We start from the raw sequence: 24,253 nt of genomic DNA on the forward strand, positions 1-24,253 counted from the left end.
CCTGCGACTTGGGGTCTGACTTTCTCCTAAAACCCGATTCTTACGTCACAACAGTTCTCATTTTTTTTCGTTTATCATTGGTCGGCAACCTCTTCCCCCTTTAATAGACAATTCCAACCTACCCGTAGTTCTTTACCAAAATCCTTATCAGGTCTTTCGTAAGACGAACTCCCCGATTTCCAGGATAATGAACGCTCTTCCCTAATACCATATATCCTTTATCTGTTAGTCGGTCTCTTATTATTATTGCTCTGTTTCAGGTAGCTTTGATGTTATACCTAACCTTATGACCCTTACCATGATACCTGATAGACCCCTTTGCCCTCGTGGCCTAATGCTGCTCTCACCTCAAGGATTATACATACTCAAGAATGTTGCCAATTCTTGACATAATATCTGATATATATTCCCTCTTATTTCTTTGACCTACTGATATAACTTCCCTTAAATTATATAAATACATTTTACAATTCATGACTTGATAATTTAACTTCCCTTTAATTATCTAAATACATATTACAATTCATGACTTAATAATTTAACTTCCCTTTAATTATCTAAATACATTTTACAATGCATGACTTAATAATTTAAGTTCCCTTTAATTATCTAAATACATATTACAATTCATGACTTAATAATGTAAGTTCCCTTTAATTATCTAAATACATATTACAATGCATGACTTAATGATTTAAGTTCCCTTAATTATCTAAATACATATTACAATTCATGACTTAATAATTTTACTTCCCTTTAATATTCTAAATACATATTACAATTCATGACTTAATAATTTTACTTCCCTTTAATTATCTAAATACATATTACAATTCATGACTTAATAATTTAAGTTCCCTTTAGTTATCTTAATATATATTAAATTTCCATGCCTATAATAGAATTAGCGAGACCGTAACTTCGCTTTTACTTTATAACATGAACAAAAGGCCAACTTCGTAGTTTTACTGATTTTTTTTATGAGGGATTCACACGTGATTTTCCCCGTCACGAGATGAGAGAAACACTACTACTATTACTACTGCTACTACTACTACTACTACTACTACTACTACTACTACTACTACTACTTCTACTACTACTACTACTACTACTACTACTACTACTACTACTTCTACCACCACTAATACTCCTACTACCACTACCACCGCCAATACCCCTACCACTACCACTACCACTACTACCACTACAAATACCACCACTACTACTACTACCAATAGTACTATTCTACCACCACCACTAGGCGTGTATCCAAGCATGGTATTCCTAGGGATGTACCTGTTGGTGTATCATGTGACATCTAGAGGGACACTTAACTTAACTTAACTTAAATTACACGTGAACATCTTAATAACTGATGATTACTCTTTCACAGAGGTGGTTGTTTGCACACAGTTACAACTCAGCACGTTTACGAACGTTGAGCCTATTTCTACTGCACACAAGGCATTATCAGGGCATATCAGGACACATCAGTGCAGTGTCAGGGCGTTATCAGCTGTTGGGGTATATCCGTGTTATCTCCCTGTTGTAAACATCTGTTATCACACATACACGCAGCTACGCCACAGTGGCCAAGTCCAGGGAATGAAGTCACATACTCTCTACCTATTAGTTGTCATCGCCTTCACACCCAGCCTCGGACAAAGTCAGGGTAAGTCTTCGTATCACTGTGTACGTCCCATGGCCACCCCGGGTAGGGCCAAGACAGGCCACAGGGGTGTTCTAGACATCACTGTACACGTCCCAGCCCGGGTAGGACCAAGACAAGCCACAGGGGTGTTCGAGACATCACTGTACACATCCAAACCCGGGTAGGGCCAAGACAAGCCACAGTGGTGTCGAGACATCACTGTACACATCCAAACCCGGGTAGGGCCAAGACAGGCCAAAGGGTTGTCGAGACATCACTGTACACATCCAAACCCGGGTAGGGCCAAGACAGGCCACAGGGGTGTTCTAGACAAAACTGTACACATTCCACCCCGGGTAGGACCAAGACAGGCCACAGCCGTGTTCGAGACATCACTGTACACATCCCACCCCGGGTAGGGCGAAGACAGGCCACAGGGGTGTTCGAGACATCACTGTACACGTCCCACCCCGGGTAGGGCCAAGACAGGCCACAGGGGTGTTCGAGACAACACTGTACACATTCCACCCCGGGTAGGGCGAAGACAGGCCACGGGGGTGTTCGAGACATCACTGTACACATCCCACCCCGGGTAGGGCCAAGACAGGCCACAGGGGTGTTCGAGACATCACTGTACACGTCCCACCCCGGGTAGGGCCAAGACAGGCCACAGGGGTGTTCGAGACATCACTGTACACATCCAAACCCGGGTAGGGCCAAGACAGGCCACAGGGGTGTTCGAGACAACACTGTACACATTCCACCCCGGGTAGGACCAAGACAGGCCACAGGCGTGTTCTAGACATCACTGTACACATCCAAACCCGGGTAGGGCCAAGACAGGCCACGGGGGTGTTCGAGACAACACTGTACACATTCCACCCCGGGTAGGGCCAAGACAGGCCACAGGCGTGTTCTAGACATCACTGTACACATCCCACCCCGGGTAGGGCCAAGACAGGCCACAGGGGTGTTCGAGACATCACTGTACACATCCCACCCCGGGTAGGGCCAAGACAGGCCACAGGGGTGTTCGAGACATCACTGTACACATCCAAACCCGGGTAGGACCAAGACAGGCCACAGGCGTGTTCGAGACATCACTGTACACATCCAAACCCGGGTAGGGCCAAGACAAGCCACAGGGGTGTCGAGACATCACTGTACACATCCAAACCCGGGTAGGGCCAAGACAGGCCACGGGGGTGTTCGAGACAACACTGTACACATTCCACCCCGGGTAGGACCAAGACAGGCCACAGGCGTGTTCGAGACATCACTGTACACATCCAAACCCGGGTAGGGCCAAGACAAGCCACAGGGGTGTCGAGACATCACTGTACACATCCCAGCCCGGGTAGGGTCAAGAGAAGCCATCTGGGTGCACTAGACATCACTGTACACATCCCATCCCGGGTAGGGTCAAGACAAGCCATCTGGGTGCACTAGACATCACTGTACATATCCCACCCGGATAGAGTCAAGACAAGCAATATGGGTGCTCTAGACACTACCGGGTAGAGTGTCCGGGTAGATTCAAGACAAGCCATCTGGGGTCTCTAGAGACGCCTGTACACGAATCAACCCGCATAGAGTCGAGACAAGCAGTATGGGTGCACTAGACATCACTGTACACATCCCATCCCGGGTAGAGTCGAGACAAGCAGTATGGGTGCACTAGACATCACTGTACACATCCCACCCCGGGTAGAGTCGAAACAAGCAGCATGGGTGCACTAGACATCACTGTACACATCCCACCCGGGTAGAGTCGAGACAAGCAGTATGGGTGCGCTAGACATCACTGTACACATCCCATCCCGGGTAGAGTCGAAACAAGCAGTATGGGTGCACTAGACATCACTGTACACATCCCACCCCGGGTAGAGTCGAGACAAGCAGTATGGGTGCACTAGACATCACTGTACACATCCCACCCCGGGTAGAGTCGAGACAAGCAGTATGGGTGCACTAGACATCACTGTACACATCCCACCCCAGGTAGGGTCAAGAGAAGCCATCTGGGTGCATTAGACATCACTGTACACATCCCACCCCGTGTAGGGTCAAGACAGGCCATCTGGGTGCACTAGACATCACTGTACACATCCCATCCCGGGTAGGGTCAAGACAAGCCATGTGGGTGCTCTAGTCATCACTGTACATATCCCACCCCAGGTAGAGTCAAGACAAGCCATCTGGGTGCACTAGACATCACTGTACACATCCCACCCCGGGTAGGGTCAAGACAAGCCATCTTGGTGCACTAGACATCACTGTACACATCCCACCCCGGGTAGAGTCAAGATAAGCCATCTGTGTGCTCTAGACATCACTGTACATATCCCACCCCGGGTAGAGTCAAGACAAGCCATCTGGGTGCTATAGACATCACTGTACACATCCCTACCCGGGTAGAGTCAAGACAAGCCATCTTGGTGCTCTAGACACTTCTATACACTTCCCACCCCGGGTAGAGTCACGACAAGCCATCTGAGGTCTCTAGGCTCGTCTGTACACGACTCAGCCCGGGTAGAGTCAAGACAAGCCACCCGGGTGCTCTAGACATCACTGTACACATCCCTACCCGGGTAGAGTCAAGACAAGCAATATGGGTGCGCTAGACATCACTGTACACATCCCATCCCGGGTAGAGTCGAGACAAGCAGTATGGGTGCACTAGACATCACTGTACACATCCCACCCCGGGTAGAGTCGAAACAAGCAGCATGGGTGCACTAGACATCACTGTACACATCCCACCCGGGTAGAGTCGAGACAAGCAGTATGGGTGCGCTAGACATCACTGTACACATCCCATCCCGGGTAGAGTCGAAACAAGCAGTATGGGTGCACTAGACATCACTGTACACATCCCACCCCGGGTAGAGTCGAGACAAGCAGTATGGGTGCACTAGACATCACTGTACACATCCCACCCCGGGTAGAGTCGAGACAAGCAGTATGGGTGCACTAGACATCACTGTACACATCCCACCCCAGGTAGGGTCAAGAGAAGCCATCTGGGTGCATTAGACATCACTGTACACATCCCACCCCGTGTAGGGTCAAGAGAAGCCATCTGGGTGCACTAGACATCACTGTACACATCCCATCCCGGGTAGGGTCAAGACAAGCCATGTGGGTGCTCTAGTCATCACTGTACATATCCCACCCCAGGTAGAGTCAAGGCAAGCCATCTTGGTGCACCAGACATCACTGTACACATCCCACCCCGGGTAGGGTCAAGACAAGCCATCTTGGTGCACTAGACATCACTGTACACATCCCACCCCGGGTAGAGTCAAGACAAGCCATCTGGGTGCTCTAGACATCACTGTACATATCCCACCCCGGGTAGAGTCAAGACAAGCCATCTGGGTGCTCTAGACATCACTGTACACATCCCTACCCGGGTAGAGTCAAGACAAGCCATCTTGGTGCTCTAGACACTTCTATACACTTCCCACCCCGGGTAGAGTCACGACAAGCCATCTGAGGTATCTAGGCTCGTCTGTACACGACTCAGCCCGGGTAGAGTCAAGACAAGCCACCCGGGTGCTCTAGACATCACTGTACACATCCCTACCCGGGTAGAGTCAAGACAAGCAATATGGGTGCTCCAGACACTACTGTTCACATCTCACCCCGGGTAGAGTCACGACAAGCCATCTGAGGTCTCTAGGCTCGTCTGTACACTTCCCACCCCGGGTAGAGTCAAGACATAGCATCTGTGATCTTTGGACACGTCTGCACACGACTCACCCGGGATAGATTCAAGGGACGCAACTCTCCAACTGTGCTGCAGCAGTGGGATTCCCTGGAGCATCCCGAATACTATCTCACTTTCACTGCGAGTCTCACTTGCAAACCCCTGCATCCCAAAAAGTACTTTACACAAATCTCAAGTTAAATTACTGAAGAAACAGGATACATCTAGGAAACATTTACGTGCACAATTAATTTAAAAAAATGTTTAATCTGCGTCCCAAAATCGATTTTATTTGGTCCCAGATTTTAGTTCATGTTTCCATAAACCTAAAAGTCGTAGACCACGCCCCCTAACAGACTACGGTTTCCTGGTTCAATAATTATGGTATGGACGGGGCTTGTGTTACATTATTGCGCTGGACGATGTCACTGATTTTCGTATTGCTATCCACGTTTTCTAAAAATCTGTCTCTGAAGTTATTATTGTTGACGTATTTATATATAGGAATTGGCCGCGGCCGGTGTCCACACGTAAAACTCGCTTAAACCGAGTAGCAGATTTACACAGTGTGCACTCCGGAGTAAACGTTTATAACTCCATAAACGCCAAAAACATATTGAAATCATTCTTAAACAACATGAATTGAGATAAGCGAGGACCCCCTGAAGTCTCCCACATGTTCCAGGAACCTTTGACTGCCACTGTGCTGCCGTTGATGAGGAGTGTTTCCCGTCCCCGACGCCGTGTTCATCCGGGTGTCAGTCGGGGTGGGACGGTCCCTTCTGTCAGCGCCGTGAGTACCAACACTCCTTCTACCTCTAATGGTGGAGACATATAGCGATATACCTGCAATACACAAGCTGTGATATATATCTGTAATACATGCGTTGTGATATTTACCTGCAACACACAAGCTGTGATATATACCTGCAATAACAAGCTGTGATATATACCTGCAATACACAAGCAGTGATATATACCTGCAATACACAAGCTGTGATATATACCTGCAATACACAAGCTGTGATATATACCTGCAATACACAAGCTGTGATATATATCTGCAATACACAAGCTGTGATATTTACCTGCAATACACAAGCTGTGGTATAAACCTGCAATACACAAGCTGTGATATTTACCTACAATACACAACCTGTGATATATACCTGCAACACACAAGCTGTGATATATACCTGCAATACACAACCTGTGATATATACCTGCAACACACAAGCTGTGATATATACCTGCAATAACAAGCTTCGATATATGCCTGCAATACACGAGCTGTGATATAAACCTGCAATACATAAGCTGTAATATAAACCTGCAATACACGAGCTGTGATATATGCCTGCAATACACACGCTATGATATATATCTGTAATACACAAGCTGTGATATAAACCTGCAATACACAAGCTGTGATATAAACCTGCAATACACAAGCTGTGATATATGCCTCCAATATACCAGCTGTGATATATACCTGCAATACACAAGCCGTGATATATACCTGCAATACACGAGCTGTGATATATACCTGCAATACACAAGCTGTAATATATACCTGCAATACACAAGCTGTGATATATACCTGCAATACACAAGCTGTGATATATACCTGCAATACACAAGCTGTAATATATACCTGCAATACACAAGCTGTGATATATACCTGTAATACACAAGCTGTGATACATACCTGCAATACACAAGCTGTGATATATGCCTGCAATACACACGCTATGATATATATCTGTAATACACAAGCTGTGATATAAACCTGCAATACACAAGCTGTGATATAAACCTGCAATACACAAGCTGTGATATATGCCTCCAATATACCAGCTGTGATATATACCTGCAATATACAAGCTGTGATATATACCTGCAATACACGAGCTGTGATATATACCTGCAATATACAAGCTGTAATATATACCTGCAATACACAAGCTGTGATATATACCTGCAATACACAAGCTGTGATATATACCTGCAATACACAAGCTGTAATATATACCTGCAATACACAAGCTGTGATATATACCTGCAATACACAAGCTGTGATACATACCTGCAATACACAAGCTGTGATATATGCCTGCAATACACAAGCTTTGATATAAACCTGCAATACACAAGCTGTGATATTTACCTGCAATACACAAGCTGTGGTATTTACCTTCAATACACAAGCTGTGATACATATCTGTAACACATTCGTTGTGATGTACATATTCAATACACACAACTACAATTCAGGCGAATACGTTGTGGTATTCACAGCTGTTATATTGATGACTAAGGTGTGATATACAGCTGTTATACTGATGACTAAGGTGTGATATATAGCTGTCATATTGATGACTAAGGTGTGATATACAGCTGTTATATTGATGACTAAGGTGTGATATACAGCTGTTATATTGATGGCTAAGGTGTGATATACAGCTGTCATATTGATGACTAAGGTGTGATATAAAGCTGTCATATTGATGACTAAGGTGTGATATACAGCTGTCATATTGATGACTAAGGTGTGATATATAGCTGTTATATTGATGACTACGATGTGATACAGGTATGATATTGGTGACTATGGAAATGTGATTTTGCTCCAGGAATTAAATTGACTATTTCTCCGTGTTTAAAGAGAACGTAGCCTACAACAAGTCGGCGAGTCAGAGCGGGGTGTACGTCGACACCTCGGACTGTGTCCCTGATACCCCGGATGTACAGACGTTCTGCGGCGCGCATGGGGCGCAGCTCGCCGTGGACGGAAATGACGACACAGACTACTGGCATGGATCATGCGCAGTCACGGACACAAGTAATCAGTCAGCTTGGTGGAGACTGGATCTCGGCGCCACATATAACATCAGCAGCCTGCAGATATATCAATCTAACCATGGTATGTAAGACACAGCGACCTGCAGATATATCAAGCTAACCATGGTATGTCCGACAAAGCCAACTGCAGATATATCAAGCTAACCATGGTAGCAGATATATCAAGCTAACCATGGTATGTATAGCACAGCTACCTGCAGATATATCAAGCTAACCATGGTATGTATGACGCCAGCTGGATGTAGATATATCAAGCTAACCATGGTATGTATGGCGCAAGCTGGATGTAGATATATCAAGCTAAACATGGTATGTAGGACACAGCCAACTGCAGATATATCAAGCTAACCATGGTATGTAGGACACAGCCAACTGCAGATATATCAAGCTGACCATGGTATTAAGACGCCAGCTGGATGTATATATATCAAGGTTACCATGGTGTGTATGACACAGCGACCTGCAGATATATCAAGCTAACCATGGTATGTATGACGCAAGCTGGATGTAGATATATCAAGCTAACCATGGTATGTATGACGCCAGCTGGATGTAGATATATCAAGCTAACCATGGTATGTATGGCGCCAGCTGGATGTAGATATATCAAGCTAACCATGGTATGTATGACGCCAGCTGGATGTAGATATATCAAGCTAACCATGGTATGTATGACGCCAGCTGGAAGTAGATATATCAAGCTAACCATGGTATGTATGACGCCAGCTGGATGTAGATATATCAAGCTAACCATGGTATGTATGACGCCAGCTGGATGTAGATATATCAAGCTAACCATGGTATGTATGACGCAAGCTGGATGTAGATATATCAAGCTAACCATGGTATGTATGACGCCAGCTGGATGTAGATATATCAAGCTAACCATGGTATGTATGACGCCAGCTGGATGTAGATATATCAAGCTAACCATGGTATGTATGACGCAAGCTGGATGTAGATATATCAAGCTAACCATGGTATGTATGACGCCAGCTGGATGTAGATATATCAAGCTAACCATGGTATGTATGACGCAAGCTGGATGTAGATATATCAAGCTAACCATGGTATGTATGACGCCAGCTGGATGTAGATATATTAAGCTAACCATGGTATGTATGACACAGTGATCTGCAGATAGATCACTGTGGCCATGTCCCTAACCACGACTGAGGTCATGTCCCTAACCACGACTAAGGTCATGTCCCTAACAACGGCTGAGGTCATGTCCCTAACAACGACTGAGGTCATGTCCCTAACGACTGAGGTCGTGTCACTAACTACTGCCATCATGTCCCTAACAACGGCTGAGGTCATGTAGCTAACAACGACTGAGGTCATGTCCCTAACAACGACTGTTGTCATGTCCTTTATAACGACTGAGGTCATGTCCCTAACAACGACTGAGGTCATGTCCCTAACAACGACTGAGGTCATGTCCCTAACGACGATGGTGGTCATGTCCCTAACCACGACTGAGGTCATGTCCCTAACGACGACGGTGGTCACGTCCCTAACGACGACGGTGGTCATGTCCATGACCTCAAGGTCCATCTGTTACCGCCAGGAAGAATACCGATGGTGTCTGCATGCTATATCTAATTTTCAATATTTTCAACGACGCCGACCGTCTCTGTTGGCTAGCTTGTTTGTTTGTATGTTTGTTTGTTGTTCAACGCCGCACTCAGCTATCCAGCTATATGATGACGGTCTGTAAATAATCTGGACCAAACAATCCAGTGATTGATATCATGGTCATCGATCCTCGCAACAGGGACACGATGACATGCATCAACCACGTGAGCGAGCCTGACCATCCGATCCCGTTAGTCGCCACCTGCGACAAGCGTGGGTTGCTGAATAACTATTCTAACCCGGATCTTCACGCGGCTAGCTTGTAGTCAGACCTAACTATCAGATGGATACTGTAGATGGCTGTGTTGTGGAGGGCGCACATGTTGCTGATCCACTGTCATACTTCATTTCTGGGGGCAGTCGTCTAACTATCCAGAGTTGCGTCCCTTGGGCACGCCAGAAACCTATGATTGTGGGTTCGAATCCCGGTTCGCCCTGATTATGTTTCTAGGTTCAGCCCCATACCTGTGCATGTGGGTTTCATTGAAAGGGTAAACGGCTTTCCTCCCACATCAAGCTGACACGCCTTGATGTAACTGGAATACTGTTAAAAGCGACATTAAACCCAACTCACTCACCCACTCACTCACTACTTCATCTCTTCCAGCTCCTCTGGTGCCGCCTTATATCGAGGTGTTTGTGGACGGACAGGAATGTTACAACGTCACTGGGAGCGACATCAGCAGCACGATCATTAATGTCATGTGTCATCAGACGTTGTCGGGCTCCACGCTGACGTTGCGAACGTCTCCTGTCGACACTGCTCCGTCCCTGACGTTGTGCGAAGTCAAAATATTCCGTGAGTATTAGACGATATATAGAATATCCGTACCCGACATGAAACCACTTGCGACGCGCTGGTCGCCATTAATAAATGTATACCACTCAAAATAAGTAAAGAACAGACTGTGTGTTTCAATACCCACCAGTCATGTGAAAAAATCCGGAGTTCTTTTAATTCCTTTGAGTAGCATATATAAGAAATAAACGACGAGTGGGAGTTGTTTATCGTACAATAAAACACTGCAGGGAGAATTAACTATTTTGAACAGCCGCTTTAAGGATGTATACCACTCAAAATAAGTAAAGAACAGACTGTGTGTTTCAATACCCACCAGTCATGTGAAAAAATCCGGAGTTCTTTTAATTCCTTTGAGTAGCATATATAAGAAATAAACGACGAGTGGGAGTTGTTTATCGTACAATAAAACACTGCAGGGAGAATTAACTATTTTGAACAGCCGCTTTAAGGATGATGATAAAATGTACAAACGTTTAAAATATTTTCCCGTATTTAAATAATGATGACTCCCCCAATGGAATCCAACCTCGGCAATGTCAGACAAGTCTATTTTATGCACAGGTGGGTGTTTCCCGCATACTCTCACCATCCTGACGTCGATTACTTGTATCCTTTCTCCTAATACCGATTGTCATATCTCCCCCACTTTTGAATGCGATCGTTCGGCCACTGCGTTTATCTGCATTCCCCAGCTAGACCTATGGGGAACAACTCACAAGACACTTCCCTCTCAAAACTAACGTCGACCAATTTACGACGTCATCAAGTTGCGAGCGCATGCTCGAATCTCCAGAAATGACGTCATGATGGGACACAGTTTTATCGTGAAATAAACCACGCTTCGTTCTTCATTGTTCTTTGCGATTCATCTCATAGCTATCTTATATATTGATTTACAAACTGAAGTAGTCATTGGCTTCTTCCGTTGTATTTCAGGGTGCAGTGATTTCTGGTTCGGCAGCAAGTGTCAGTACAAATGTCACTGTAATCATACCCTCGAGGCATGCGATAAAACCTCGGGCGCATGCGCAAGTCAGTGTGCCGCAGCCTGGACCGGCGCGAGCTGCCAGGACCGTAAGTAGCTAAATGTTCCATCAGACAACGACAGCTTTAGAATTGGTATGTAGAGGCCTAGCAACGCGATTAACTGTTTAACAATAGGGGCACCAACATGCGTTCCAGGATACCGTTCGGTGAGGATACCTGGCACTATGAATTTCGATAGTGATTTATAAACACAATGTCATGCTCACCCGTGAAGAGCTTGTTAGAATAGGTCTTCAGCAACCCATGCTTGCCGTAAAAGGTGACTATGCTTGTTGTAAGAGACGACTTACGGGATCAGTTAGTTCGACTCGCTGACTTGGCTGATGCATATCATCTTATCCCAATTGCGTGGGTCGATGCTCATGATATCAATAACTGGATTGTCTGGCCCAAACTCGTTTATTTTTACAGACCGCCATCACATAGCTTGAATATTGCTAAGTGCGGCGTTAAACAACAAGCAAACAAACAAACCAACAGGGATCCGATGAAACTCTACTTGTTTGCCAGTTTATTTAATTGTTGTGTGCTTTTCAATATTTAGTTTAATAGTGTAATTGTCGGGGTTTTTTTGGTATTTTTTTCTTGATTGCTTGGGGTCCGCTGAGCGAGTCCGTTAGTATAGCAACAAACAAACAAACAAACAAACAAACAAACAAACATAAACACATGCTTATGATACAGTTGGAATCGTACAATGAACTCTGCATTTAGTCAACTATTTTTGTCGCTTTAATGTTAAAGGAGTTGAACCAAAGGCGTTTACATGATTTTGTTGGACCGAGATACGGTTTGAATATTGGTAGAAGCGGCGAGTAGAACTCACACACTCACTCGTGAACATGGTATGAGGTGAGGTGAGGTGAAATTGGGTTTAACGTCGCGTCCAAGATTATTGCACTTATATAGCGACGTGCATGCACGTGTGTGTGTGTGTGGCTGCTTGTACTTGTCCGGACTGATGCCGATTTATAGTGCTAGCCCACTGAGATACCATGCCGCAGTTTAACATGAATACCCCACTCAGACACAGTATACTGACTCCGAGCCGACCAGTACTTGCTTTAACCCCTTAATGCCGAGCGCCAGACAGGGTAACAACAAGTACCATATTTTAACGTCTTTTGGTATGACGCGGCCGGGGTTCGAACCCCGGACCTTCCGCTCTCTGAACATGGTATGACAAAACGTGTGCTTGTGTCTACCCTGTCTAGACAACATGGCCTTGCATCAGTCCGCCTACCAGGACGGCACATGGAGCGACGCCGACAACTGCTCGACGTCCTCAACCGTCTACTGCGGCCCCAGGCCGGCGACACTGGCGGTAGATGGCAGCACTGATCAAAACTTCCGGCACGGATCCTGTTCCCAGACTGCACTTGGGCGAACCATCACTTCCTGGAGCCTTAATTTGGGGAGTCTGCATCAGATCTACAGGATGAAGATATATTTTCCTCAAAAAGGTTCCTTCACATTATATAATAATGGAATTAAGTGTGAAGTATTAGTGATAACTTCGACATAATTCACCTTTTGTGATCATTCCCGAAGTGGCTTCAAGTAAGTAAAATGGGCGAGGGGTAGCCTTGTGGTTAAAGCATTGGCTCGTCACGTCGAAGACACGGGTTCGATTCCCCACATGGGTACAATGTGTGAAGTCCATTTCTGGTGTCCCCCGTCGTGATATTGTTGGAATGTTGCTAAAACTACTGGGCTTAATCAGCACTCAAAGAATACTTCTGCACGTTTTTATTTTAAAAAAAAATTGATTTGGTTTCATTTTCTTGGAAATTAGGAAAAATTATTTTATATAACTGATGAGACATCTTATCTCTGAAAATTAATAAATTTGCTTTTTCGGCAAACATTTCCAACATTTCCAACATTTCCAACATGGTTGCAGATTCATTTCTAACCTCAGTCTTCATTGAACCAATACACAAAATTACCAAGCCACCGAATACATTTTACAAACTGTAGCAGGAAAGAGTGATGGTTAAATTCAGAGTTCTTTCAAAATTCTCTCTTTAATATATAAAAAACTCGGTATGCTTTCTTTTGCCGGTCCGTCTATTTCAGACACGTGAATACAATAGTATGCTTTAAGAGATCCCAATGATATTATTCAGCTCTCAATACCTCTTGGACTGCCTATATTCGAGCGATCTGAAGGGGTACCAGTATCTCAACCGGCCAAACTGACACGTCTAAGTAACCTAACGCAAGTTGTTGAAACACATTTCACTTGTCTGCAAACGCAAATTGTATTAGGGGCGGCTGGGTCGCCTAGTGGTTAAAGCGTTCGCTCTTTACGCCGAAGACACGGGTTCGATTTCCCACATGGGTACAATGTGTGAAGACCATTTTTGGTGTCCCCCGCCGTGATATTGCTGGAAAATTGCTAAAAGCGGCGTAAAACCATACTCACTCACTCTAGCAAATAACGATTATCTTAAGGACGCGGAAAATCACTTTCACCCACACTACAAACTGTCATTGTCTCGAGACGGTGGAACACAGAGCCTCTATACCGATATTACTATGTGTCTTACAAATGTACGGCGAGCTTGATAAAACGTCGTTCTGGGGTTTCTCATGCGCTTGCAGATATATACCCCACCACGGGGTTACAAGTGACAGTGGACGGCGCCGTGTGCTACGTCACCAACACCTCTCTCACCGACGTCGCCAACATCAATTGCCGCCAGCCTCTGATGGGCGTGTTCGTGTCCATCAATTTGCCCCCTCTCCCGACAAGCCCGGGGGTGACTGGCTCCCCGACAGACAGAACCCTCGCTCTCTGCGAAGTCGAGATTTATGGTGAGGAGAAATCTTACACTATACAATTATTAACTACGTCAACGATAACAATTTCCTTTCGACCGCAATAAATCAAAACGTGACGCGGTGAAGACACCGAGAAAACAACTGCAATGAAGTATATCATACGCCTACAGTTAATTAAATGTCAAGGCCGACCTTGCAGATAACAAATCATTTGAGATACTTTGTCACGGAACTAAACATCACTCTCCCTTTCTTGGAGTGGACGTAGCGTACCTGAGTGGTTAAAGCGTTCGCTCGTCAAGGCAAAAGCCCGGGTTCGATTCCCAACATGGGTACAATGTGTGAAGCCCTTTTCTGGTGTCCCCGCCGTGATATTGCTGGAATATTGCTAACAGAGGCGTAAAACCATACTCACTCACTCACTCTTGGAAGAGTGTATCGCGTTTAATCAATCAAAATTAGTTAGGCCAGACTCTTTTTACTTTCTTTACATATCCACCGAAAGTAAATTTGGTTGAAATGGATTTTTTTCTCTCCAGAATTTGCCTCTATTTTTTTATCCCGCCGATAAGCTGAGAGCATATTGCACTAAAAAGATTCTAACCAACCAAGGACCCAATGAATGAATTCGTTATTCGCGGTCACTATATTTCCGAAAAAATAAATTAAATAGAGTGTTTTTCGCTTGAACTCGTCGGTTCTTTATCACAGCGAGATATGCAAAATGGAATATGTAATACAAGCCATGCTGTAGCGTTACTTGTGTCTTTTTTCCCAAAGACCCATAATGGTACTGTCAACCTGACATTAGGCTTTTAGCGGCATTGTCACGATATATCGATGTAATGCTTGTTTGCTTCACAAAAATATCACTGAAATGTTTCAACCTAAGCAATTACATGACATTTACGTACATTTTTAATAATTTCTAAGTTGTATATTGACGTTCCCTCAACGCAAAGACATTACCGGTTGGTTGCCGAGAGTTCCTGAGACCGGAAGTACCAGTAAAAAAATCTGAACTGAATTACACAATTTAATCCCACCATTTCATTATTTGGTTATAAAAACTATTCATTGTAATTAAATCTGGACTGATGATTGTAAAATATTTTTATTTTATTAAAAATTCAAATCAATATTGTTTAAATTAATGTCGGAGAAATCCTGCACCGACTCGCCGTTATTTCCAGCAACCACGGTCAGATTACTGCTATCGACGCCTTGAAACGAACCTTAGTTGCCAGAGAATGGATACATTTATCATAAATGCCATACTGTGACTCGTTAAAAGTCCTATATGTTGCAGTCTGACTATCATATGTCAACATAACGTTTTCACAATCGAGTGCGTGTAGCGAGGGAAATCTCAGCGGTGACTGGTCAAATTGTTCCATACGTAAAAACAATCCGGTAGTGTATGAGTAAATGTCAATATAAGCTGACGTACCAAAGAGCACTGGTTACCGTTACCCACGTGCTGGTGGTGATGAGGTTTATAGGGAGATTATGTTATGGAGAAAACACGGCTCAGAGGTTTTGGTAGAGAATGTAAACCCTCGGAGGAGGAGTGTTTTATCCGGCTTAGAAACCGTTAAACGTTTAGAATTACTGCAAATTTAATTGTATCCCATTTAGGGCACTATAACGGGGATTTACTACCTCGCTATTGCCAGGAAAAGCATATAGAAAGAACCCGAGCCGTGCACGTGCGATACATGCGGTTAGAACACGTGGTTGTCTTTCTCAGTTGAGTTTGAGATGTCGAGCGAGGAGGAAGGCGGGGACCTATTTCTAACTCAAAGTAAGTTTGTGGAAACTAAGGATGTCAGTGAAGACGCAGATGATTTTCACTTTCGTTTTGCATCTCCATTGTCTGAAGAAGAACTTCAGAAGAAACTGGACGTATGTGTTCCCCAAAAGACCGAATACAAGAACGACTGGGCCGTTGGCGTATTTAGAAGGTGGCGGAAGTAAGCGAGCAGCAGATTTGCGAACAAACTGGTAAGTTTAGTTCAATGTATAGGACAGTCCTTTACCAATATTTTATGATTATCACTGTTTCGAATATTATCTGTGAATAAAATGAAACACCCTTAACAAGCGTATAGAAATGGTTAATTTTTACTATAAAAATGTATTTTGATGTAGCCATATTTTCTAAAGTGGCTTAATGCTTTATAGATGTTTAGAACATACGGTTGTATACTTTGTTGTAATTAACTATAACAAATATTTTTTAGGGCACCGGAGTAGTGCTGTCCGCATCTACAAACGCACAAGCGACGATCTAAAGTCCAAGGCTTCAGACATTATCGGAAGGAAGATTCCTAAAAAGGCGGAGACAGTGTCTTGTGCGACACCAACTTCAGTGACTGAGACAACTACTTCCGCAACTGAGACAGCTACTTCTGCAGGTACTTCGTCAGGTACCTCTGTAGACTCAACGACTGAGGCACGTCTGGAAGGTCTATCCCCAAAAGGGTCTCTCTACTTTACATTTAACTTTCATTAAAGGATGTTACTGGCTGTTGTTTTCTGTTGTCTTTGAGCAGAAGTCCGGGTATGTGCCTTTAAGTAAGACCCTGTGATGAAAAATCAGTGTGTATCGGGAATGTATTTTTTTCAGTGGCGAGACCTGGTATGGAGGTCTTACCTTTTTACAAAGACCCTGGGATGAGGTTTTACTAAATTTACAAAAACCTCATCCCGGGGTTTTGGTAAAAATGTAAAACCTCTTCCCAGGTTTTACCATTGGCAGAAAACACATCTTTTCATAATGGCGATACCCACATAATAGGTTTCTAAGTTCCTTACAAAGTTTGACGTCATCGTCTATATATCCAATACGCGCGTGCATGGAAATGGACTTGGAAATGGTTTGCGGGATTTATTAAAAAAATTGTTGAAAAAGAAATTGTCCGTAGATCATATTTTCAAATAAACTTGATCACTGGACTTGCTGGAGGGTCTGTGTTGTGGATTAAAAATGAAAGATCGGAAGAGAGGCAGTGAAGGCTGTAAGGCTTACAGAACACAGGTACTGGCTACAACCTATGCATGGTTGAATCGTTGCAGAGTGTGATGACTTCTGGTTCGGCAGTAACTGTAGCCGGCTGTGCAGATGTCAAAACACGTCGGAGATCTGTGACAAGATGACAGGGGAGTGTCCTCGAAGTGGCTGTAGCGCCGGGTGGATGGGGTCAGGCTGTCAGTCAGGTGAGTGTGACAAGATGACGGGGGAGTGTCCTCGAAGTGGCTGTAGCGCCGGGTGGATGGGGCCAGGCTGTCAGGTGAGTGTGACAAGATGACGAGGGAGTGTCCTCGAAGTGGCTGTAGCGCCGGGTGATTGGGGTGGCGGGGGAGAGCGACAAGGGGTCGGGGGAAAGCGACAAGGTGGCGGGGGAGAGTGACAAGGTGATGGGTGAGAGGGACAAGGTGACGAGGGAGAGTGACAAGGTGACGAGGGAGGGTGACAAGGTGACGAGGGAGAGTGAAAAGGTGACGAGGGAGAGTGACAAGGTGACGATGGAGAGTGACAAGGTGGCGGGGGAGAGTGACAAGGTGACGGGGGAGAGTGACAAGGTGACGAGGGAGAGTGACAAGGTGGCGAGGGAGAGTGACAAGGTGACGGGGAGAGTGACAAGGTGACGGGGGAGAGTGACAAGGTGTTGGGTGAGAGGGACAAGGTGTTGGGTGAGAGGGACAAGGTGTTGGGTGAGAGGGACAAGGTGTCGGGTGACGAGGGAAGGTGACGAGGGAGAGTGACAAGGTGACGAGGGAGAGTGACAAGGTGACGAGGGAGAGTGACAAGGTGACGGGGAGAGTGACAAGGTGACGAGGGAGAGTGACAAGGTGGCGAGGGAGAGTGACAAGGTGGCGGGGGAGAGTGACAAGTTGACGGGGGAGAGTGACAAGGTGACGAGAGAGAGTGACAAGGTGACGAGGGAGAGTGACAAGGTGACGGGTGAGAGTGACAAGGTGACGGGTGAGAGTGACAAGGTGACGGGTGAGAGTGACAAGGTGACGGGTGAGAGTGACAAGTTGACGGGGGAGAGTGACAAGGTGACGAGAGAGAGTGACAAGGTGACGAGAGAGAGTGACAAGGTGACGGGGGAGAGTGACAAGGTGACGGGGGAGAGTGACAAGGTGATGGGTGAGAGGGACAAGGTGATGGGTGAGAGGGACAAGGTAACGGGGGAGAGCAACAATGTGGGGTGGGGGGGGGGGGGGGGGGGGGGGGGAGTGACAAGGTGACGGGGAGAGAGCAACAAGGTGGCGGGTGAGAGCGACAATGTGGCGGGGCAGAGTGACAGGATACGAGGGAAGGCTGGTCAATCCTAAGCGTAACTGTGATTTAATGCGTTGATGATTCTGCGAAAGATTGGTTAGGAGATTAGATATGTTTTCAGCTACCGCGGCAAAACCAGACATTTTTTGTAGTTTTAACTATGAATTTGAATTTGCTTTTAGGAAAAACGCCTTGCAAAAACATTATTTTTGTAGCAGGCATTTCCATTTTCTCAAACAGTCTTTTCTTGATTATTTGCTGACGAATTACTTTTTTTCGATAAAGTCCCACCCATCCTCAGAATATCAAATGGTTGCTCCCTAAGCAGGGAGTATATTGTACCAAATACAAGCAAACTGTTAAGGGAGCTACCCTCGTATATGGTTCAATATTAGAGAAGCTCTAGTCTCATCTCGACACTCCTCTCTCCCCAGCGTGTCCCCGCTCCACTCATGGACTCAACTGTTCCTACAGCTGCGGCAAGTGTGCGAACAACGCCGTCTGTGATCACGTGACCGGAGCATGTCCAGGATCCTGTGCGGCTGGCTTTGTCGCCAAGGACTGCAGTGGTAGGTTGCCAGAGACGCCTGCAGACTTTCCGGTGCATTTGGATCAAATATTATCAATATCCGAAATAGCAAGGTAAATGTGAAGACATGTTTTAACCAATACCTAACAGCTATTTTCTTGTCTGGCAGAATGTCTCACTGGCTTGTATGGCATAAACTGTGATCAGTCATGTCCTAGTTGCCCTGGAAACGGTTCCTGCGACCGCCAGAACGGCACCTGTTCTTCGCCCTGTCCCGCACACCACACTGGAACCAACTGTGACCGTGCGTATCTTAAATTGATACCTAGAATTTGGTAGAAAAGGAAACATGGATATCTCGAAGTCTTTAATCGACATTTACAAGTTGGTAGGACAGTACATGAATCTCGAAGTCTTTAATTGATATTCAAGAGTTGGTAGAACAGGAAGCGTGGATATCTTTAAGTCTATAATTGATATTTAGAAGTTGGGAAAACAGGAAACATGGATATCTCGAAGTCCTAAATTGATATTTAGAAATTGGTAGGACAGAAAACATTGACATCGAAGACTTAAATTGACGTTTTGAAGTTAGGAGAACAGGACACGGGAATATTTTGTCATATCAAAGTAGACCAAAATACATCAGCATTAGTTCCTACACAATTGTCTTCTCCGTGTATGCAGCTCATTGTGTCAATGTAAACTCCTATACATGCATACATTTGAGTGTTTCACATTAGCCTGTTTCTCACAGTTGGATGCAAACTGCGTGTAACCCCAATCTATCAGCAATTTAGCCCTGCAATAATGAAAATATGTAATACCAGCATAGTCTCATAGACCATGTACTCAGATACCAAATTCAGTGTAAACATCTAACTACGTAAACCAATACATCATCTACTATCCCCGCTCACATGCACACCATTTACTCACGTCCGTGATATTGCACATGGACTATACATACGTGTGTATATGTAAATATACCATGCGTACACGTGATAATTAACTAAGGTGTGTAAATAAGGCATGTAAATAGTGTAAGGCACACGCTGGTTGTTTTCCAATCAGTCGAATGAGAAGAGGTTACCGTACAGAAATCTCGCATGAAGCAACATGTGGTTGATTTAATCTGAAACCCAAAGAAAACACCGTCCGTGACGATCTGTGAGATGAACTCGATAGACGTGTACGTCAACGTCAGCTTACGCCGCAGACACTTTCACGACTGGCCAAAGTGTTGCAGGGAGAATGGAGAAGAATTCTACAGGACACAATCCGTCGACTTATTCAGTCCGTGCCAAGCCAAGGAGGTGTAGAGAAGTGATAACAGCACACGCTGGTCACACCAGGTACTGGCCGGAACGCCCCCTCGTGGACGTACGCGTCTTGTGACAGGACAATCAGTATTGCCATGAGGGGCGATCTGGTAGCCTAGTGGTTAAAGTGTTCCCTCGTCACGCCGAAGACCCGGGTTCGATTCCCGACATGGGTACAATGAGTGAAACCCATTTCTCGTGTCCCTCGCCGTGAAATTGCTGGAATATTGCTAAAAGTGGCGTGAAAACAATACTCACTAACTCAGTATTGCCATTATGTCTACGTCTAACGGGATCGGGTGGTCAGGCTCGCTGACTTGGCTGATGTATGTCATCTTATCCCAATTGCGTGGATCGATGCTCATGATGTCAAGTCACTGGATTGTCTGGTCCAGACTGGATTATTTACAGACCGCCGTCATAAAGCTGCAATGTTGCTGAGTGCGGCGTTAAACAACAAACAAATCAAATCAAATCTGGTCTATGAAGCATTAAGTATATACCCCGAAATGTTGTGTTCCATATAATAAAGACGTTGACATAAATAAAATAAGTCTCTTCCTTAAAACTTTACAACGTATACATTGTGGACTATTCCCACAGACACCTTTTCCCTATCTATGTCTTCCAGCTGAAAAGCGAACTTTCTGCAAATACACAAGTTGCTTTCGTGGGACTATAAAAAATAATCTCCTCCGATCCTGAATGTAGGCACACACTGTACTAAGAGAGCGATGATGATGACGATGAGGATGATGATGATGTTGATGTTATTTGGAGATTTTACGTGCGCTTTCCGACACGATGGTTATTTCGCATACTGGCCCGCCAGGCAATTTTGTGTTGGTTTGAAAAAATGGAGCATCCGTGGAAGAAGGGACGTTAGTGTTGCATATTTAGATTTTGAAGAATTTTGAATTTTGCCAGAGGTGGAGGGAGGAAGAGATAGTAGATGTAGTGAGATTGATTTTATTTTTTATTTAATTGTGATGGTTTGGGTTTTAGATTAGTGGTGATTTTTTGTGTGTGATTATATACGTCCAACTAAGCCAGTTTAATTAGGAAGATGCCTAAGACTTGAAATGTGTGTGCGCGCGCGTGCGTGCGTGTATAATGGGCTGTGGACTGTTTTTTTTTTATCATTCACAAGATAGTTGATTTGAGATCCTTGAGTTCTTTTACAAAATTATCAAAAATACATTTAACTGTCATTACTCTAGAGCGATATACTTAAAAGTTTGCTAATAATAATATATAATTAAAGGATTGAGAATGAGAAGTTTTTAGTATGATGGTGAGAGATTAGAGTTTAGAGTGAGGTGAAAGAATAATATAATGATCCCGTGGGTGTGTCTCGCGGGCTGGCTTTCAGGCAATGAGGTGTTGATCGTTTCGAGTCCGAACTGCAACTGAGCCAATGGGCTGATGGGGCCAGTTAGGCAGATGTGAATATCATCACTACCAAAGCGTGAATGTGTCACGTAGGCTCCTTTACTTGTCAGGTTGTCATGACGACTGGTACGGCTCCAAGTGTGAGTTTCACTGTGGAGAGTGTCGAAACGACGGTCCCTGCAACAAAACGACCGGACGCTGCCCGAATGGCTGCGACTCTGGGTGGCAGGGGGCGCTGTGTCAACAAGGTGAGAGGTACACCAGGGGGCGCTGTGTCAATAAGGTAAGAGGTACACCAGGGGGCGCTGTGTCAACAAGGTGAGAAGTACACCAGGGGGCGCTGTGTCAACAAGATGAGAAGTACACCAGGGGGCGCTGTGTCAACAAGGTAGGAAGTACACCAGGGGGCGCTGTGTCAATAAGGTAGGAAGTACTCCAAGGGGCTCTGTGCCAACAAGTCGAAAAGTACACCAGGGGGCGCTGTGTCAACAAGGTATGAAGTACTCCAGGGGGCGCTGTGTCAACAAAGTATGAAGTACACCAGGAGGCGCTGTGTCAACAAGGTATGAAGTACACCAGGGGGCGCTGTGTCAACAAGGTAGGAAGTACACCAGGGGGCGCTGTGCCAACAAGGTAAGTAGTACACTGGGGGCGCTGTGTCAACAAGTTCAAAGAACAGGATGTCAAAAACAGTTTGACACTGACGAGACATCACTTCCAATAAAAGTCTGACGATATTCACTCTTGTTAATTTAGTTGTTTATTCAGAGGCACCCAAGTACCACGCAATACCGCAGAGTAAATAATCAGAAGAATATTCTCGAGGCAAGGGAGTTAACTAACTGCAAAAGCCCAGTTTCCATCCTTGCCGAACTCGACTGGACTTTCTGGGCTCGATCGTATGGCGCCACCGGTGGCTATTACAAGTTTTGTCCCTATTATGTCCATACTTTACCAATCAGATTCCACCTCTCATATTTCTGGCATTTGCTTCAAATAAAAAGGCGGCGCCAAGTGAAGACGATCTGATCGATAATAAAGATCTATATTGTAATCAAACGGGTCTCACTTCGCGAAGTGCATCAAATGACATGAGCACCTTGATTGAAAACATGGAAAGATTTGGAAAATATCTGTCGACGCCAAGTAGACGGTACACATGTTTTGCAAATCCTGCAATCAACTGAAATCTGCACGGCAGTTTACGAACCGGATGTCGATTTCGTTACGCGAGTTTGATTTGACTAGACCCGATTAGCCAGCCAAAATACAACTCCATAATTCCGCCCTAGTTCGCAAGGGTGGAAACTAGACTTTTACAGTCAGTTCCCTTGATTCGGGAAGATGAATCAAAAGAGGCATCGGAGTAGGTTGTTAATAAGGCTTCAGAACTTTAATACGCCTTTTAGTTTCGGTATGAGAGTTAGCGCACCTGACTACCTCACTGTCCCTGTCCCAGAGTGTGCTGACGGCCGGTTCGGCATGGACTGCAGCCAAGTGTGTGGACACTGCGTGGACCCCGCCCCCTGTGACAAGCTGACCGGCATCTGTCTGGACGAATGTGCTCCTGGCTGGGGTGGAGATTTATGTGACAGTACGAAGCTGGTTCTCAATCAACATTATTTTCCACACACACCAACACACACACCTTCCCCACTCCACCGCTGAAACCCACACCCCAACACGGACCACCCACAACCACGCCCATCCCACGCCCACCCCACACCCACCCTATACCCACACCCCGTTGGACATTTTACAACGCTTACCAGGTTCTGGCTTCTGCACGTGTACACACACTGCTGACAGTCCTGTAACACAGGGCTCGTGATGACAGGCTTTTTAGGAATGGGGAGAACGTCGAGAAGCATGTGACACAGATTGACACTGTTTAGGATTACTTTAGGTTTGACTGAAAGAGAGCGCCATTTTGGTTTCTCTGAAACATTTGGAGATTAAAATGAAATGAGAGTGACTTAATCTGGACATGTTTTAACCAAACGCCTGTCACATTCTGAGACTAAGTCACGTTTTGTAATGTAGATAATCCTTGCCATTTGTTTATTTTGTTTTTAAAAGAGTATAAAAATGTTTAGGGGAAATATATATCTCATTTCGCTAAAGTTAACCGGTCTATATTTTGTAAGAATAAACTATTGCGCATTGAGCGATTATCTTCTTTAAATTCAGGCGTAGCACAGAGCTTTATCACTCAAT

At 45.1% G+C, this 24,253-nt stretch overlaps 1 protein-coding gene across 1 annotated transcript in view; it reads left to right on the top strand.

Annotated features, from left to right (window-relative positions):
• The first annotated feature begins 1,548 nt into the window (after window positions 1-1,548).
• Window positions 1,549-24,253, top strand: part of LOC124136049 (multiple epidermal growth factor-like domains protein 6) — a 38,207-nt gene continuing 15,502 nt past the window's right edge. Inside the window, exons 1-12 of the mRNA XM_048383107.1 lie at window positions 1,549-1,675; window positions 6,052-6,159; window positions 8,032-8,289; window positions 10,474-10,665; window positions 11,605-11,742; window positions 12,930-13,178; window positions 14,323-14,535; window positions 17,581-17,721; window positions 19,228-19,362; window positions 19,492-19,626; window positions 22,147-22,284; window positions 23,496-23,630. Coding sequence (XP_048239064.1) covers window positions 1,609-1,675; window positions 6,052-6,159; window positions 8,032-8,289; window positions 10,474-10,665; window positions 11,605-11,742; window positions 12,930-13,178; window positions 14,323-14,535; window positions 17,581-17,721; window positions 19,228-19,362; window positions 19,492-19,626; window positions 22,147-22,284; window positions 23,496-23,630 — 1,909 coding nt within the window. The 5' untranslated portion in view covers window positions 1,549-1,608. The remainder of the gene's footprint in view (window positions 1,676-6,051; window positions 6,160-8,031; window positions 8,290-10,473; window positions 10,666-11,604; window positions 11,743-12,929; window positions 13,179-14,322; window positions 14,536-17,580; window positions 17,722-19,227; window positions 19,363-19,491; window positions 19,627-22,146; window positions 22,285-23,495; window positions 23,631-24,253) is intronic.

This window comes from Haliotis rufescens, unplaced genomic scaffold (assembly GCF_023055435.1).
Source record: "Haliotis rufescens isolate VD_foot unplaced genomic scaffold, xgHalRufe1.0.p SCAF_44, whole genome shotgun sequence".
Classification (NCBI taxonomy): domain Eukaryota; kingdom Metazoa; phylum Mollusca; class Gastropoda; order Lepetellida; family Haliotidae; genus Haliotis; species Haliotis rufescens.